Source organism: Sus scrofa, chromosome 8, assembly GCF_000003025.6.
Source record: "Sus scrofa isolate TJ Tabasco breed Duroc chromosome 8, Sscrofa11.1, whole genome shotgun sequence".
NCBI lineage: Eukaryota > Metazoa > Chordata > Mammalia > Artiodactyla > Suidae > Sus > Sus scrofa.
Genome location: NC_010450.4, coordinates 78,061,784 through 78,081,740, shown reverse-complemented (window position 1 = coordinate 78,081,740; position 19,957 = coordinate 78,061,784). Strand labels below are relative to the sequence as shown.

At 35.4% G+C, this 19,957-nt stretch overlaps 1 protein-coding gene across 4 annotated transcripts in view; it reads right to left on the bottom strand.

The window, feature by feature from the left end:
* The window catches only part of LRBA (LPS responsive beige-like anchor protein), a 710,221-nt gene that overhangs the window by 598,567 nt on the left and 91,697 nt on the right, over positions 1-19,957 (bottom strand). For all 4 annotated transcript variants that reach the window (XM_021100638.1, XM_021100636.1, XM_021100637.1 and 1 more), the window contains exons 10-17: positions 15,930-16,127; positions 15,613-15,746; positions 12,771-12,879; positions 12,142-12,294; positions 7,394-7,562; positions 5,162-5,241; positions 3,814-3,876; positions 1,393-1,490 (exon numbers count right to left, since the gene is read on the bottom strand). In XM_021100638.1, coding sequence (XP_020956297.1) covers positions 1,393-1,490; positions 3,814-3,876; positions 5,162-5,241; positions 7,394-7,562; positions 12,142-12,294; positions 12,771-12,879; positions 15,613-15,746; positions 15,930-16,127 — 1,004 coding nt within the window. The remainder of the gene's footprint in view (positions 1-1,392; positions 1,491-3,813; positions 3,877-5,161; positions 5,242-7,393; positions 7,563-12,141; positions 12,295-12,770; positions 12,880-15,612; positions 15,747-15,929; positions 16,128-19,957) is intronic.

Sequence of the window (19,957 nt, the reverse complement as noted above, 5' to 3'; positions counted from 1 at the left end):
TAAAGTCATCTTCCATCTTCTGAGTACTGAAAGGTAACAAATACAGAATTTGTAATAGAGGACTGATATGGGAAATTTATTAAAACAATAGCACTAAGTTAGTAAAGCTGATCATCCAGCAAAGAGGCTGTAACACTTACAGCCCAAAAGACCTCTCATTAAATGAAAGATTTAAAACAAAAGTGGAGTTCCGGTAGCTCAATGGTAATGAACCCAACTAGTATCCATGAGAACACAGGTTCAATCGCTGGCCTCAATCAGTGGGTTAAAACATCTGGCATTGCCGTGAGCTATGTGCAGGTGCAGGTTGGATCCCACATTGCTGTGGCTGTGGTGTAAGCAGGGCAGCTGAGCTCTGATTAGACCCCTAGCCTGGGAACTTCAATATGCCATGGGTGAGCCCCTAAAAAAGCAAAAATAAATAAATAAATAAAAACAAAAAAAAGAAAAGGTACTCTTGTTTCTGATGCTTGCCATGGACTGCATATGTACCCTCAATTCGTGTGTTAAAAACCTAAGCCCCATGTGGCTGTATTTGGAAATGGAGCCTATAAGAAAGCAACTAAGATTAAATGAGATCATATGGGTGGGTCCTGATTCAACAGGATTAACATCCTTATAAAAAGAAACCAAAGTGCTTGGTTGCTCTCTTTTTCTGTGAACACATAAAAAAGGTCACATGAACATACAGCAAAAAGGTGGCTATCTACAACCCAAAGGGAAAGCCTTCACCAGACAACAATCCAGCTGGCATCCTGATCTTGAACTTGGTCTCCAGAATTGTGAGAAAACAAATTTACAGTGTTTAAGACAACTGGTCTAGGGTCTTTCATTACTACAACAACTGATCTAGGGTCTTTCATTACTACAGCCCAAGGAGACTAATACAATGACGATTTGGGATTGGAGTTGGAAGAGGTTATATTTTAAAGGAAGGACAGAAATCTCCTCTTCAATCACAATTGAATATTACTCTTCCAGGACCTAAAGATAAGTCCACTAAAAGTCTGACCTTACAATAGCTGTATAATTGTATTAACAACATAAAAGACACTGGAATAATTTGCCTGATCTCTCCTCATATATTAAATACTAACACAGTCTCTATAATTAACGACATCTTCAGGAGTTCCCTGGTGGCCTAGCAGTTAAGGATCTGGCGCTGTCACTGCTGCTGCTCAGATTAAGTCCCTGGATCAGGAACTTCCATATACTGCTGCAATAAAAAAAAAAAGATTTCTTCAAAAAATATAACACATGAAATAAAAGGATCTTACATCTTAACTTGTTTTATAAGATCTGGTAAAATACTTTTCATATCTAAGAATGTTATCATTCCCAAATTAATCTCATATCAAATATATTAAAATTCTTGATATGTTAAACTCTTACCGTAACCCGTTTCTTTCGTCAAAGGCAGGTATCATAGAGTTAGGATGTTCTGCCATTAATGCAACAAGCAACTGTAGGACATCCATTAGATTGTCGTCCTAAAATTATTTCAGAATTTAAATAAAGAAAACATCTTATTTGAACACTGACAACTTCTCAAACAATGAATTTCAACTTAAAAAAAAGTAGACATCTATATAAATACACTGGTTTTTAATAAATTTGTTCTTTATATTTACATACTCACCTGTACAACTCAAAATACCAGTCAAATAATTTCTTAATCGAAGATATAAAATGTCTCCTATACTGTACGAAAATTTCCTAAAACATATTCTATTGCTATAATAGATACTGACTTGGATTTTTTTTTTTTAAAGGAATGATTATACATCAAGAAACCAGGAGGAGTTGGTGGGGGGGTGAACTAGGTCATTCTTTTTTATTACAGCAAGAATAATAAACTGAAGCCTTAGTATGCTAACTGATGTTGTGAATACAGTGGCTGTGTTGCGGGCAACACACTAGGACCACTTCATGTAGTAAGCCACTCAAGAAACTAGTTCCAAAAGAAGACTTTTGGGGAAAGGATAACTGGATAGTTCTCATACATTATATGTTGTCAGTGTTAAAGATACAGATGATCACTAAATGTTCACTCCGTCAACACAATGTATGTGGCATAACTTGACAACATTTGCAGAATAGCACAGGAGCAAGCACATGAGTTCTGAAATCTAACATTAAAAAAAAAGTCCTTCGAGTTCCTGTCGTGGCGCAGCAGAAACGAATCCGACTAGGAACCATGAGGTTGCTGGTTCAACCCCTGGCCTCACTCACTGGGTTAAGGATCCAGCGTTGCCGTGAGCTGTGGTGTAGGTTGCAGACTCAGCTCGGATCCCGCGTTGCTGTGGCTCTGGTGTAGGCCGCAGCTGTAGTTCTGATTAGACCCCAACCCTGGGAACCTCCATGTGCCATGGGTGCGGCCCTAAAAAGACAAAAAGACAAAAAAATGACCTTCACAACCTTTGTTGAACATTCCAATTATGTCTGCATATCAGTAGGACCAACTCTGATAAAATACTAACCCAAAGAGGTAAAGAGAAGCAGCAGTTAGTCACCTCTTCAGTGCCCTGAAGTGCTTTTGAGCTTTTGCTGTGCCAACTACTAGAATACCTAATTCTCAATACGCTAAGTAAATGATCTAGAGGTAGAGCACTTGGCCTCCTGAAAAGTTAAAATTTGAAGGACCAGAAAAATCCGATTTAATAGATGCAGAGAAAACAAAGGATCACTGTGATTTCAAGTTTCTCTCTTAGGAAATATTTTGGTCCCTTAGGGTCATAAACATCTAAAAATATAACAGAATACACTACTCAAGAGGAAAAAGAAATCACAACCATTAATGTTTTAGTGAAATATGATCCAATCAAGAAAAGATCTCATTCTTTTCTGCCCCAATTAATAATAAGTCCAAATCATACCTCATTTATTAATGCTATTAAAAGGTACTATCTCATGCTGTAACAGGTTAACTCACAAGACATGAATTGGAACACAGGAATAAAATTATCATATAAATATTGTCCTTTAAATGAAATCAATTTCCAAATTTTACTTATTTAAAACACATTTAATCGGATTATTTATTTAGACTACATCTGGCATATATTACATTTTCCCAGTGCTAAAAAATAAAGGAAAAAACTCCAGTCATCTCAATCTATTTTTCAACCTTCTTTCAACAACATAATTCATATCAATTATATAAATGAGTTGTTTAACTTAACAGTATTTGAACATATAAAATCAGTCGGAAGACTATGAATTTAAAAGTCCAATCATTTTTAGACTTTTTTGTTATTTTTCCATTTGTTACACTGGTTCCTGGAAATACAATGACAGTATTTTTTGTGTACTTTATCATTAAGTCAACAATATCTACACGTAACATTTTTTAAAGTCTTTCATGATTATTCACGGAGGCATCTTGTGGTAATAAAGAGTATTTAAATGAAGGTTGCTAAGATTTAATTCTTAGATACATTTACTTTCCAAGATAGTTATATCATTAATGAAAGATTTCTTTAATTTTTTTACTTTAAAAAAACACAGGGGTTTCCATTGTGGCTCACAGGTAATGAACCCCACTAGCACTCATGAGGACGTGGGTTCAATCCCCAGCCTCACTCAGTGGGTTAAGGATCCAGCATTGCCATGAGCTGTGGTGTTAGTCACAGACACAGCTCAGATCTGGCGTTGCTGTGGCTTTGATGTAGGCCAGCGGCTACAGCTCCAATTCGCCTCCATAGCCTGGGAATTTCCAAATGCTGCAGATACAGCCCTAAAAATAAATAAATAAATAAATAAATAAATAAAGTCCATAATGCAGCTTCAAAAAATATACAATTCAAATGTTACCTCATGCATAGTGAGTAGATAATTAAGAATGGCCTGTAGTTCATCTTCCTTTACTCCAGAATCCTTTAAAAATATAATACAAGTATCCTACATGTACATATAACTTTTTTAAAAAGGAAAATCATACATATAAATTTGTCAACTTATTCTGTGGCTATAAATACACAAAGATAATGTAATAGAGAATCTAAATGTAAATTAATAATTGGAAGAAGCACTAAAGACATGCAGTATGCAAGACTATGCAGAAGTCAAAAGAGATCAGGTATCAAGTCTGTTTTCAGCACCTTACAGTACATGATAACCTGTCTAGTAAAACTACAGAACCCTGAAGAAAGCAAAAATAATGGCTAATGTACTGCTCACACCATGACTCTTCTAAATACAGAAGATAATTTTTAATTTAATTTTCTATTAAATTTGGAGAATAAAATAAGCAGCTTCTATTATTACCAAGCTAAAATGTCAGTTACTAAAAACTGAGTAGTAATTTCACTGGGAAAAACGCTATACTTTTAAACGCAAACTTATTATGAAAATTTTCAACCTACTGCATTAGTTTATTTATCATTAAAAAAGATGAAATCTCAAAAAAGAACAATAAGCAAGACAATTAGGAAACAAAACACACTAAGAAAGAATAGAAACAGACAATTCAAAGAATAAATTTCTTAATAAATGGAAATAAGGTATCTGAGTCTGAAAGATACACTAAAAGTTAGGTCCACTTATCACAATATTATATAACAGCTAATACAGCATTAGAGTGTAAAGAATAGAAAATAAAATGACACAGTAAAATACTGAATAAAATATCAGCAACAAATGTATCTATATATTGCAATCCTATAAACTCAAAACACCTTCCTTAAAAAAACATTAAATTTTACTTAACCTATTGTTGAATGAAATGGGATAAAATATAAACGTATCTGTTACATTCATACAGGAAAAATATTTCTCAAAATGTGAATGTCAGGTACAAGGAACCCCTAAAAACGAAACCTCCTTGAGGAGTTCTGCTCACCACTATATCACCAGTTCTAAAAATAGCAGAATAAGAACTCAGTAACTATCTGTTCAATGAAAGAAGGAATACACTTGAACTCCTACAGAAATTCATCTAACATATATTACAATTATCAATCTTCAATTCTGTATTAATGTTTATCAGTATATGCCTAAAAAAGAAGAACAAAAAACAACTAAGGTAATAAATATCTTACAAAATATTCTCCACTGAGGAAACCTATTAACAGAGAAAAGAGTAAATAAACCAAGATTGTATTTTATGTGAAATTATAATTTATAATAGAAACATGCTATAGGCTAAAAAATATGAACTCACCTTCATCACTAATTGTTTAATGAACATCAATAAGAATGCTCGTAGTGAAAGCATTTCTTTTTGATTAGGTCGTGGTCCATCTTTAAAAAAATAAAATAAACATACACACACTAAGTATTTCAAAGACCTCAAAGCTAAGTATAAAATTTTCATTCCCAATAGTTTTTCCACTTATTTATAAGAAATATAAAGGTCAGTTTCCTACAGAGTTTAATGCCTCTAGAAAGACAAGCATTCAGTCTCACATGTAATGGTATATACAATATTCCAAATGTACAAAATGGGTTACAGAGAAATTGCAATGAAGAAGTCTGTTTCTGAGTAAGGCAAAAGGAATTTCAAAACATAAAAATGAGGTAATAAAAGTGTATTTTGTCTTAAAGGACTCTCTGGGAATGTTACCATAGTAACATAAGTTTACAAAGAAAAAAGCAAAAGTCTAAACTTTATACATGAATTTAGTATGAAAAAACATTTTTATACTGTCGCCAATGTATAAGCTTACACGAACAGTCACAGAGTACACACCTCAACACAGCATCGTTCATGAAGAAGGAAAACATTACGCTGACTACCTCTGACATCTCCTCCCCTTCTTGAAAAAGTCCTTGGTCACACATGGCTCACATTAAAGTCAATTTTCATGTCTCAAACATTTAATTTCCAAGTAGAAGCCTTTTGAAACCAAACACCCATTGTTCTTAGATCCTAACTTAGGTGCTTGTTTGCCTCATATTTTCCGTAATTTTTCCCCAGTAATCACTAGTTCCAGCTAGTTCCTAGACCACCAAAGCATAGGACCACACATGACCTTGAACAGATCAATTAAAATAGGGAGGAAATTGTTTAAAATCTGTTCCACATGACAATTCCTAGGCGAAGAACAGGTTACCAAGTTATAACAGAATCACGAAGTTTGCCTAGCCCTTTCACTTGGAGTATGAGACTTTCCCAAGGTCACTAATCAGTTATAAAATCAAGGACAGAATGTAATACTGACACCCAAGACAGTATATGACACACCTGCAGCACCATGAAATAAACATCAGGAAATTATGGCCTACTTTTAAGCCAACTAAAACAGATCATATACCTTCTGTGTGTCCTCACAGCTTTCTACATTATAGATAGCACATTCTCTGAGAATAAATCAAGTCTATTTTGAAAGTGATTTAAAAAAAAAGTATTGTACAAATATGAAACCTTGTCTTGGTAAATCACTGAACAACCAAAGCCTTTGATTACAATCAGAATGTATGTTGTTTGAATCTCCACCATCTATTTCCGGATTTCAAGCAACAGCACTTAATTTTTATAAAGGAACTGAACCCATCGTCAGTCTCAGATCATGTGTTTTGGAGGCAGGAAGGGCCTCCACACTTGGGCAATCTAAAGAATACCTGCCAACAGATCTACACACAACAAGCACCAAAGAGAAAAAAATGGGACTTTTACTGGAAATGCTTAGGCAGATGCTCTTCTGCTGGATTTAAATTTGTGCGGAGGTGAAGGCAGAATGGCTGCTTATAAGTACAAAGGGAAAGAATACATGAAAAAAAGCCAACACAGAAGACTGAGAAATGGAGGGCCAAATCTGAGCCCCTGCACCATGTTCTACTGAAACCTCCAGCCTATATGAGCTGATTAACTCCCTGTTATGATATAAGCCAGTCTGAAGCAGGATTTTGCAATACTTAACAACCAAAAGAAAAACAAAGTTTTTATGTTGACCCCCTCCCATGAACCACTGACATGATGAATGAACATTACCCTTCCAGTAATTCAGTCCTGATTATACAGGAAAATAATTACTGAAATCGGTAATTTCATTACATCATTCATTACAAGCAGATACTCCCTACCCCTGCAAAAAATTTCCATGTACCAAAAAACACTGTTGTCATGATTCTCATTGTGATAACTGACCCCAGTATCAATACCAGTTGCCAATATAGATTTCTTCTCATTCTCAATGCCTTAAGAATCATCCTAGTCATATTTGCTCCCCAAACAACTTATGCTAGCAAAAGTAGCACTCTTCCATTAAAGAAGCAAACTATTAACCTCTGGAAATCACAATTTAGGACAAACTACTAAACTTATCAGTGAGATTAAAATAAAATTTTGCCATGCTGAGATTTACCAAAACTCCCAGAACGATGTAATAGTATTGGAAGGAGGAAGAGAGTCCTGATTTGCCGTATCTATAATGTAATATCTAGACATAAATACCTAATCCTTTTGGGGTGATACCGCTCCGATCCTGAGGATTCACTGCCCAGTAGTAGTACTTGAGTGTATGCATGATGAGAAGCACTGTTCCAACTCTCCGAATGGCATTATAAATGTTGACTGTACCAATGAATTCCGTGGACAGATAAGTATAGAGTGTCATCTGTACCTAGAGAATCCAAAGAGCTCCAATTAAAGAAGCAGACCCACATTTTACCTGTTTCCAGGGATACTCTCAGGCTGCTCTACCTGGACCACACTCATTCCAAAAAGTAAAATGATAGTAACAACCATGTTAACAGATAATACATCTCCAGTGACACATACTTGCAAGCACACAAACTTCTTACAAAATGAAACCGGTCAAGTTCTCCTTTCACAGTAGCATTATAAAGTAAACAACCCCAACTCTATCCAGTTTTTGCAGCACTCTCCCAATTTAGCAATCAGCAATTATTCATGAGCATGTGTAACTTTTTTATAAAAAACCTACTATTTATACTATACACAGTTTGTTTTAAAAATCTAGAAATTGTCTTTGTTTTCGTGAAAATTAGTAGGAAAAAAGTAGAAATAAGACAAAAGAAAGAAAATCATACAAAAACATGTAAAGGCTACCTTAAGAAATATTTGTCAGAAAAATAGAATTTCCCATTGCTACAAAGATTATAACCATAACATTATAGTCTCTAAAGTTCAGACTATACTTAATATTCACAACAACACAAAAAAGCCCACTTTTGCTCTACTTTTATATCAAAATCAACAATTTTTCATTGCAGTGATAGTGGATACACCTTATAAAATAAACAATATTAATAGGGTATTAGGTTTGGCCAAAAATAAAATTCTTCCTGATCATTTACAACTCAATAGTTATGTTACCTTCCTGGACCCTGAGTGTATTTTCATTTTGAACCCTGAAAGATAAAAATTAGGTGCCTATCTTCCGGATGCCCTATAAACAACCAAGGCTAAACAAATGGGGAGGGAGGCAGTCAGTAACACACTTGGCAAAGAGTGGCAGATTATGAACAACTTAAAATTGAGGTTTAGAAGATGACTGTAGTTTAGAAGACCAAAACCTGTTATAACCCACAGACTTGCTAAAAGATAATATTATTTTGATATAGCCACTACTATTCAAATGGATAGGCTGAGTTTGTCATTAAGGATATATAACACTTTCTATGACATGGTTCAAATTCTTAAATATGCTATTTAAGTCATTCAGAAAATATTTACATCCACCTATATGCAGAGCACTGTATTCCTTTGACCCCAGAGGCTGAAATTTTAATTGAGAAGATAAAAAATACACATAAATTTAAGTGAAAAGCCAAAAGTAATAAAGACACTGACTGATACATAAGAAAAATCATGCAGTAGTGTATAATTAACTATAGAATTCAGAGGCCAGAGAAATTATTTTAGGATAAGCTCAAGTGGTCAAGATAGGCTTCACTAATAGAAGGCTTTGGAGTTCCCAGTGTGGCACAAAAGAAACAAATCCAACTAGTATCCATGAGGATATAGGTTTGATCCTTGGCCTCACTCAGTGATGCAGCACAAAAAAAGGAAAAAAGAAAAAAGAAAAAGAAAAAAAGGAAGGTTCTGAGGATGAGTCCAATAGGTAGAACAAAGGAGGAAATTTCAAACAGAGAACATGGTAGGTGATATAAATCATTCACTAGATCTAGAACAACCATCCTTCAGCATGACTGTGCCTTAAAACATTTTTCGAATGGTGATGTCTAGGTCCTATCCCATACCAATTAAGTCAGAATCTAGGGGGAGGAGGTGGGATTCTGGTTTCGTCATTTTTAGGGGGGAAAAAAAATCTCTCCCATCTAAATCTACAAACAGCCAAAATTAAGAACCGTGCTCAGAGTCCCCAGTGTGGCGCAGTGTAAACAAATCCGACTAGTATCCATAAGGATGCAGGTTCCATCCCTGGCCTCGCTCAGTGGGTTAAGGATCTGGCATTGCCATGAGCTGTGGTATAGGTTGCAGCCACAGCTCAGATCCCACGTTGCTGTGTCTGTGGCATAGGCCGGCACCTGTAGCTCCAATTCTACCCCTAGCCTGGGAACCTCCATATGCCACTAGTGTGGCCCTTAAAAAAAAAAAAAAAAATCACTGCTCTAAGGATAACCTTTTAGTACCTACCCAGCCACTGAGGATAACTGAGTTTTTCAGAGAGAAAGCCTAGAAAGAATTGGCATGAAGACTTAATATTTTATCATGAAAACAATGAGAAACAATTACAAGTTTGGGGCTAAGAAATGATCTGATGAGAGTGACATGTTAAAAACTTAAAGCAATTCTGGAAAAAAGAGTGATAAACTAAGGTACAGAAAACTGGAGAAAGCCAGCGTGTGGAGAATGATATGATAGTTAAAGAAAAATGAATAGCATTTAAGAGTAACATATTCAGGTAAATAAGAATGAAGACCTCAAGATTATTTACATTCTAATTATGAGTAAACCTTTCCTCATTCACTCTTTATATAATGTAATAACCACACGAATTCTATGTGAACATCTGTATTTCCCATTACGTCTGAATTCTTTGAGGGCAGGAATCAGATCTGTCTTACTGACCATCGCATCCACAGTGACCAAGTTAAAGTAGCCCCTCAACAAATGAGAGACTGTCTACAGGAACACTCATCTCTCTGTTAGGTCATTTAAAGCCTGTCTCTGAGCAGATCAAAGATAAATGGATATTATAAATGACTCTGAGCACCCTTTTCCAAAAGCAAGGATCAATCCATAATCCATACCTCCAACATTGGTAACCAGAGGTGAATTTACCTTGAAGCTAATGAAACTTAAATCTTATGCCTGCCCATCTAATTCAGGTTCCTTCCAATAAACAAAGTCTGATTTTTTTATGCATTATGTTGTATTCTTTTTCTTTAAAAAACTCCTTCCTCCTGGAATTATTAGGACCTTGAGGTCAAACAAATTTTGGATCTACCCTTTGTTATAACTACCTGGATAATAAAATAAGATATAACCCCTCATGGATACACAAAGCAGAAGCCTGAAACAAAAGTTAGGTTTAATATTACCAAGTCAACTGCAAATTCTAAAAAGGAAATTAAAGAAAATTATTAACAAGTAAAAGGTAAGAAATAAAGTATATTCATACTAGGAACTGAAGGAAATGACATGATAAATTTTTTAAATATTCCCCTACAAGTAAGTATCTAATAAGAGGCTTTTTGACCACATCAAAAGAGATCCAAAGTCTTATAAATACTCTGCTTAGTAAGACAAAGAAGTGTTTAGTAAAAGATTTAAAAAGTAACTTGAAACAATCCTTGAAAAGAAATAAGACTGAGGGTCATAGAAGAGAAAGAGGTCAAATTTGAACTCAGAGATAAAAAGCTACAACCTCCAGCTGCCTCCTTTGATTATTTCCAAATGGCAATCAGAGTCAGCAGCTGTTTTTCTCCTTAACATCTGAAAAGAGCAGCTGAAAATAAGATACTATGACTCTAGAAAAGCAAAAAGTCTGCAGACATTTTTTTTCTGACAACTAGAGTAAGTATGTGTTATTCCAACCTGAACAATGATGAACACTTGAAAATGAACCAAAAAGGAGGGGGAGAAAGAAAATCAATGGCTTTGAAATGATACAACTTCTAACAAAACCTGCAGATGCAATTATGCGATTTAATAAAAATTTGTTTCAAGTTCTGCTTAACACCATCACTATTACATTTTTTAGGATAACTCAATAGAACATTAGGATTTATCAAAGTTTTTATTTATATACTTTACCACAAATTCACTTATGTTCACTTAACGTAAGTGGTTTGTTGTTACAGTACTGTTTAAAATTCCTGTTTCAATATAATTCTATGTAATAACTTTTATTAATGTGAAATTAAAATGATAAAATAAGGAGTTCCCATCGTGGCTCAGCAGTTAGCAAACCCAACTAGCATCCATGAGGATGCGGGTTCGATCCCTGGCCTTGCTCAGTGGGTTAAGGATCCAGCGTTGCCATGAGCTATGGTGTAGGGAGGAGATGCAGCTCATATCCTGAGTTGCTGTGCTGTGGTGTAGGCCGGCAGCTGTAGCTCCAGTTAGACCCCCAGCCTAGGAACCTCCATATGCTGCAGGTGCCACCTTAAAAAGTAAAAAAAAAGAAAGACCAAAAAAAATAAAATGATAAAATAAGACCAGTATATCATGGAAGCCTTCAAGAAAGGGTAACATTTCACCTGTCCCTCTAATAAACTCAGGAGCTCATCATATGGGTAGAAGGAATATGTGTGTAAAAAAGAGGGAGAGAGAGCACAGTGAGTAGGAAATGAAAAAAAAATATATATATATGCATATATACACAAAGATACACAGATACATATGTATGTATATCTGCAATAGAATAAAGCTACAGTTGATAGGAAACATTGTATTTACAATGTAACTACCCAACTTTGACTTACATCTAGGAAATGTAAATTTAGTAAATATAAATCAAAGTCTCAAAGAAAATATGATTTAACAACAGCAAATAAAAGCCATAGCTCTGATATTGCAGGAAGGGGAGAAAGAGAGGAAGGGATAAAGGAAATACTGACTTGCAAAAGCATACTTAGTCAAAAAATGTAATCCACTGAAATCTTACATAATAGCACGTAAATGGATAAAAGAAAATCCTCATAATTATCATTCTTCTCAAGCACAAAAACTTTGTGAAGACAGTTGCACAAAATCAATACATGTATTACCTTGGCTGGGGTATGAATCCATATAGCTGGGTTAAGAAGAATGTGATCACACAATTGCTTGAGTAGGGGCATCCCATTGTGTAGATTACTCAGATATTTAGAAAACGCAAGGCAAAGTTCAAGCACTGCTCTGCTGACATGGGCTTTGGAAGACTGCAAAGGAAGATATTTCAAAGGTCACTACCAAGAAAGGCAAGGTAAGTAAACTCTGTTAATACCAAAAAAAAAAAGTTGGTCCACAAACTATACTCCAAGGAAAAGATGCCATGAGACTCAATTTCACATTTCTCTAATAAAGCAGTGGGGGCAAAGTGAAACAACAAAAGGTTATTTTAATTTAGGTAACTTTACACAACCAAGGAGATACACTTGCAGAAAGAAATTCTCAAACACTTAGCAGACCAAGTTTCATGGCCTGCAAAGTAAGTATCAAAAATATAAATTATTTCATGGATATATGATAAAATATGAATAACTGTTACCTATAGATGGGACAATTTGATGGATTTTTACCTTCTCTTATTTAAGAATAGGTATTTTATAAATTTTCTAATGACCATGTAACATGTTTAAAATGCAAATAACATTTAAGTTTAAAATATATATATATATATCATTTCATACTTTACCTTTTCAAGGCTATATCCTATAACCAAGAAGCCCTTGCAAGCAAGCATCTGCTCTTGCATAGCAATTGAGTTCTTCAACAACTCCATGATAAAAGCCAGCAAAGTTGAACTGCATTAAGAAAAAAGACAATGATTTCAGGAAACATATTCTATTAAAAAAAATTGTTGAGATAGACTGAGTCTTTCATTTACCTTAAGAGAAATTTTTTATTTCAAGGAAATTGATGCTCTACTAAAACTGCCTCCAACATTATCTCAGGGCCAAAATTTTAATGTAAGATTAGGATTTATTACTCGAACATTTAGTTCATATACTTTTTCACAAACATGGTAATAAGTGAATTACTTAGAAACAATATGACAAACATACACAAAATAAGAGAAAAATTAGCAATTGTCCAAAAACAAGTAATAAAATGGTTAATATAAGTACATTATGGTCCTAAAAAATGGATGTAACTTAGATGAGCAAGTATATTCAATTTTAGAGGGTCAGAGGTCAAGATGTGGGGCAAACAGACTAGGGTAGAAACCCTCAAATGTGTTAGGGCTTCAGACTGGCCTAATTTGAACAGAGCACAGGGTTCATAAAGAGGAAGATAAGAAAGTAAAGTTGTAGATGAACTGTAGTACTCAAACAATAATTTAATACCATATGATATCACTTATATCTGGTATCTAATACACAGCACAAAAGAACCTTTCCACAGAAAAGAAAATCATGGACTTGGAGAATAGACTTGTGACTTCCCAGGGGAGGAGGAGGGAGGGGATGGATTGGGAGCTTGGGGTTAGCAGATGCAAACTATTGTTTTGGGAATGGATTAACAATGAGGTCCTGCTGTGTAGCACTGAGAACTACATCTAGTTACTTATGATGGCACACGATAATGGGAGAAAAAATATGTACATATGTATGTGTAACTGGGCCCCCATGCTGTACAGAGGGAAAAAAATTGTATTGGGGAAATAACAATTAAAAAAAAAAGAAAAAGAAAGAAAAGAAAATATGTGTTACAACAACAACAACAAAAAGAATTTTGTTCATTACACTAACAAAAAAATCATAAGAATAGTGAAGAAAACTTTTAAAAGCAAACAGGGGCTATGGCCATGCTCCCACTTCAAAACTTTTAGATACTCAAAATGGAATGAAGTAAGGTCTGCTGTTACATCCTTCTCAAAGGTTTTGAGAGATTCCCACAAAGAAAAGGACAATAGGAGTTCCTATCATGTGGCTCAGTGGGTTAAGGACCTGACATTATCTCTGTGAGGATGTGAGTCTGATCCTTGGCAAGCTCAGTGGGTTAAGGATCCAGCATTGCCACAAGCTGCAGTGAAGCTTGATGGGGCTCAGATCTGGTGATGCCATGGCTGTGGCATAAGCCACAGTTACAGCTTGGATTCGACCCCTGGCCAGGAATTTCCATATGCCACAGGTGCAAACACAAAAAGAAAAAAAAAAAAAAAGGAAAAGAAAACAGCCAACCTCCTCCAAAAGCACAAAAGTGCTTTTAAGTGTAAGCAATTCCAACAATGTTGAAAAATTTATTACAAAAAAAAAAGGAGTTCCCACATGGCTCAACAGGGATCCAGTGTTGCCACTGTCGTGGTTCTGGTTACAGCTGCGGTGTAAGTTCCATCCCTGACCGAAGAACATGCCACAGGTACAGCTGAAAAAAATTAAGTAACTGCGCCCTGTTACAAGGGTTTTAGACCAGGACGCAAAAAATTTTGATGAAGTAGTAATATGTCAAGAATAATTTTATATTGATTTTTAATGTAGTCAATAAATTCTAGTTTGATACATAATTCATTTTGAAAAAGTCATACTGTCACCTGAAAATAATCTAGAAGAATTACCAAATCATTAAATACATATATTGTTAGTACCCTTCAAGTTGCATATAAAAGTAGAAATCAGAAATAACTTCAAAAGGGGAGAACAAAAAACATTAATATTACTCAATAAATTTAACAATTACTTTATTACAAAGTTTCAATAGCATATACAATCACAAAACATTCATTTAGACATCCTCTCCAACATTTTCTTTTTTCTTTTTTTTCCTGCTTTTTTAGGGCCACATCTGCAGCATATGGAAATTCCCAGGCTAGGGGTTGAATAGGAGCTGCTGTTGCCAGCCTACACCACAGCCACAGCAACACCAGATCTAAGCTGTGTCTGTGACCTACACCACAGCTCACGGCAATGCTGGATCCTTAACCCACTGAGCAAGGCCAGGGACTGAACCTGCGTTCTCATGAATACTAATAAGGTTCGTTACCCCTGAGCCACAGGGGTATTTTAATGATTCCAGTATTTTAATGACTTGTCCTAGAATTCGTGTCTCTTCGTTTTTATACTCAACACTAAACAAAAGAGACAAAGGTGTCAAATACATAATCTAATTAAAAAAAAAATCACTTATTGCATAACATCATCAAACATTTTTAGAGGTCAATTAATTACTTGCAATCAATAATAATTAAATATGCAAAGGTAAATTACCATAAAAAATTACTGCCAGATAACCATTTAAAATATTTTAAAATTATATTTTAGATAAAAATGCATTCATTTTTGATAAGTCCATTATCACTATTTCTAACTTTATTCAAAAAATTAATATTTTAGAGGTAGCATATTTCCTACTGATTTAAAATTTCAATATCATTATAATTGAATCGACTTTGTAATAAACAATTATAGCTCACAAATTTCTTTATGTTCTCTTTTAGCCCTAACAACAAATTTAAAAGTTTTGAGAAAATACGGTGCAGCTCAACAGTGATGAAAATAACTCTCATATCAGATGAAAAAAAAAGCAAAAGCACTTACCATATAGTCAAGTCAACCTCATCAGATAAATATTGCTTATAATCCAACTGTGCAAAAAGTGGAAACAGCACTTGTACTCCTCCAATTGAATGCATGGCACTTTGAATGGAATGTGTTAAAACTGCCTTCACATCCTTATAAAATAGAAGACACAGTAAAGATTCCAATGTTTCTTTAACCAAACAAGTAAAAACAAAACATAAAAGGAACAATAAAATGTTACACTGAGTGTATCATTAATAGACACTATCAAGTAGACCTCAATAATACATCAAAATTTACCATTCAAAATATTCTTAAAAGATTATGGCTAGTACCTGGAGCATGAGTGCATGCGGTGAATGAACGAAGATTGAAGGGTTGTCCTTAGGGGATGATTCAAGGCAGAGCTGGGCATCGGTGGCTCGTGGATTGTACGTGAATGCAATGGCACTGGAGAGTTTGCCATCATACAATAAGAGTTTGTGATGCTCAGCAAGGAACAGGTCACTTTCTGCTTTGAATTTAAATGTACCCTAAGAATTAATAAAAAGTACAACAGTCAAAATGGTATGCCACAAAAAGAAAACCTAAACACAAATCACCACAAATATAAAAATTTAAGGAGACATAACGCTGATCATTTTCCTAACAATATCAATTAAAAGGCACCCTAAATGTTTAATTACTTCTAAAGAGGACTGAATTCATTTAAAAGATATAATGGAAGTCAAGTCAACTTGACATTAAAAATTCACTTTCAAAAATGTAAAAATTAATGTCTTACCAAATATATTTTTTCACTGTATTTTTTTAATTTTTGCAAAAAGCACATAAAATTTACCATCCGAAATATATTTAAGTGTACAGTACAATAGCGTTAACTGTGGCAATTGCAGTACAAGTTCAAACAACATTAAGTCTTTCAATCCATGAAGATTGATGCCTTTCCATTTTATTTTTGTCTTCTTTAATCCTTTTGTTACTTTTCACTGTACAAGTCTTATGCCCCCTTGGTTAAGTTTATTCTTTAGTATTCTTTTTTATGCTATTATAAATGGGACTATTATCTTATTTTCCTTTTTCAGATTGTTGTTACTGTACAGAAAGGCAACAGATTTTGTTGGGTTTTTTTCTTTTTACAGCCACACCTGCAACATATGCAACTTCCCAGACTAGGGGTCCAACCAGAGCTGCAGCTGCCAGCCTACACCACAGCCACAGCAACACCAGATCTGAGCCACGTCTGCAACCTACACCTCGGCAACAGCAGATCCTTAACCCAATTAACAAGGCCAGCAATCAAACCCGAATCCTCACAGAGACAACACCAAGTCCTTACAACCCACTGAGCCACAGCAGGAACTCCTGATTTTTGTTGCTGATTTGTATCCTGCACTTTGCTGAATTCATTTACTGACTCCAACAGTTGTTTTGTGAAACCTTTAGGGTTTTCTACATATAAGATTATATCATCTGTGAAGAGAGATGATTTGACTTTACCCATTCCAGTGCGGATGACTTTTACTCTTTTTTCTTGACTATTTGCTCCAGCTAGGACAGCCAGTACTATGTAGTACAGAAATGTAAGAGTGGGCATCCTTGCCTTGTTCCTAAACTTAGAGGAAAAGCATTTACTCTTTCACTGTTGCATATGATGTTAGCTATGGTCTTTTGGTATATTACCTGGTTATTTTGAGGTACTTTTCTAATTAATTGCTTTTTATTATGAGAGGGTGCTGAATTGTGTCAAATGCTTTCTCTGCATCTACTGAGATGATGATGTAGTTTTTGTCCTTCACTCCGTTAATGTGGTGTATTACACTGACTGAATTTTGTATGTTGAACTAGGCTTACAATCCAGCAATAAATTCCAGTTGGTCATAGGGTATGATCCATTTAATGTGCTCTTGAATTGTGTTTGCTACTCTACTGTTGAGGATTTTTTGCATTAATATTAGCCAGGGATATTAATCTGTAGCTTTCTTTTCTTGTAGTGTCTTTGTCTGGCTGTGGTTTCAGGACAATGCTGGACTCAAAAAATGAGTTGAGAAGTGTTCCTTTCTCTTTATTTCCTGGAAGAGTTGAGGAGGATTGGTGTTTGATTCTTCTTTAATGTTTGATAGAAAACTCCAGTGGAGCCATTTGGTCTTAGGCTTTTCCTTATTCAGAGATTTCTGATTACTGATTCAATTTCTGACCAGCTATAGTCTGTTTAGATTTTTATTTCTTCAGTCTTGGTACATTGTATGTTTCTAGGAACAACTATTTCTTCTAGGTTATGCAATTTTTTGACACATAACTGTCTGTAGTAGTCTCATAATTATTCTTACACTCATGGCATTAGTACTAATACCTACTTTTTCATTTCTGCTTCTAGTTATCTAAATTCTCTCTTTTTTCCTAATTAATCAAGCTATTTATCAGGGGGTTTTTTGGCTTTTTTTTTTTTTTCCTTTGGTCTTTTTAGGGCCGCAGTGGCACCACGTGGATGTTCCCAGGCTAGGGGTCAATTCGGAACTATAGCTGCCAGCCTACACCACAGCTACAGCAATGCAGGATCCAAGCCACGTCTTCGACATACACCACAGCTCATGGCAATGCCGGATCCTTATACCACTGAGTAAAACTAGGAATCCAACCTGTGTTTTCATGAATACTAGTCAGATTCGTTTCCTCTGAGCCAGGAGGGGAACTCCAATCCTTCTCTTTTTTTAAACAGGCATTCATCACTATGAACTTCTTTCTTAGTACTGCTTTCCCTGAATTCCATAGGTTTTGGTATATGTTATTTCAATTTCATTTGTCTCAAGATATTTTCTAATTTGCCTCATCGTTTCTTCTTTGACCCATTAGTTTTTTTAAGGGTGTGTTGGTTAATTTCCACATATTTGTTTATTTTCCAGTTTTCTTCTGCTACCAATTCCATTCCATCATGGTCAGAAAAGATTCTTGGTATGAGTTCAGTATTATTAAATTTGTTAAGACTTGTTACATGGTAACACGTGGTCTATTCAAAAGACTGCTCCATGTGTACCCTACTGTTGTTGGTAGAATTTCCTCCACATGTCTCTTAGATGCAATGGATCAATATTGTTGTTCAAGATCTTTGCTTCCTTACTGATCTTCTGTCTGGTTCTTCTGCCCATTTTTGAAAGTGGTATATTGAAGTAGCCTACTATTGTTGTGTTTCTGCATAATTCTTCCTTCAGTGCTGTCAAATGTGAGCTTCATGTATCTAGAAACTCTGATGCTAGATGCATATATTTTTTTGTCTTTTTTTTTTCCTTCAGGGCCGCACCACGGCATATAGGAGGTTCCCAGGCTAGGGGTCTAACTGGAGCTGTTGCCGCCAGCCTACGCCACTGCTATGGCAATGCCAGATCTGAACTGCATCTGCAATCTACACCACAGCTCACAGCAACGCCAGATCCCTAACCCACTGAGCGAGGCCAGGGATCAAACCCACAACGTCATCATTCCTAGTCGGATTCATTTCTGCTGCACCATGATGGTAACTCCTAGTTATATATTTTAAATTGTCACATCTTCCTGGTGAACTGATACTTAGAGGATTTTAAGTGTCAGTATCATATCATTATATGAGTTCTTCCTTTGTCTCTTGTAAGAGTGACTTCAAGTCCGTTTTTTCTGATGTAAGTATGGCTCCCTCTGCTCTCTCTTGGTTATCATCTGTATGCACTATCTTCTTCCATGCTTTCACAGTCAGCCTATGTATGTCCTTAGTGCATCTCTGCTAGGAAACACTGGATCTTGTTTTTTTAATCCACTCAGCCAATTTATTTCTTTTGAGTTAGAAGTTTAATCTGTTCACATTTAAAGTAATTACTGAATGGGAATGACTAACTATTGCCATTTTGTTCATCGTAATTTGTTAACTGTTAATTGCTTCCCTGTGTATTTCTTTTTGGGGGGGGGGTACTTATACGCTTTGATCCCATTCTCTAACTTTGTGAAATTTCATTGTTGTTATTGTTGTTGTTTGCTTTTTAGGGCCACACACAAGGCATATGGAAGTTGTCAGGCTAGGGGTCGAATGGGAACTACAGCTCAAGCCTACGTCACAACAACACAGCAATGCAACACAAGATCCAAGCAAAATCTGCGACCTACACCACAGCTCAAGGCAATGCCAGATCCTTAACCCACTGAGCAAGGCCAGGGATAGAATCTGAATCCTCATGGATTACAGTCAGGTTCGTTAGCCACTGAGCTACAAAGGGAACTCCTGAAATTCTTATAGGTATTTTATTTGTGGTTACCATGGAAATTATATGAAACAACTTAGTCACACACTCTAATTTAAACTGATAATGATTTCAACCACAAAAGCTCCACTAATTTA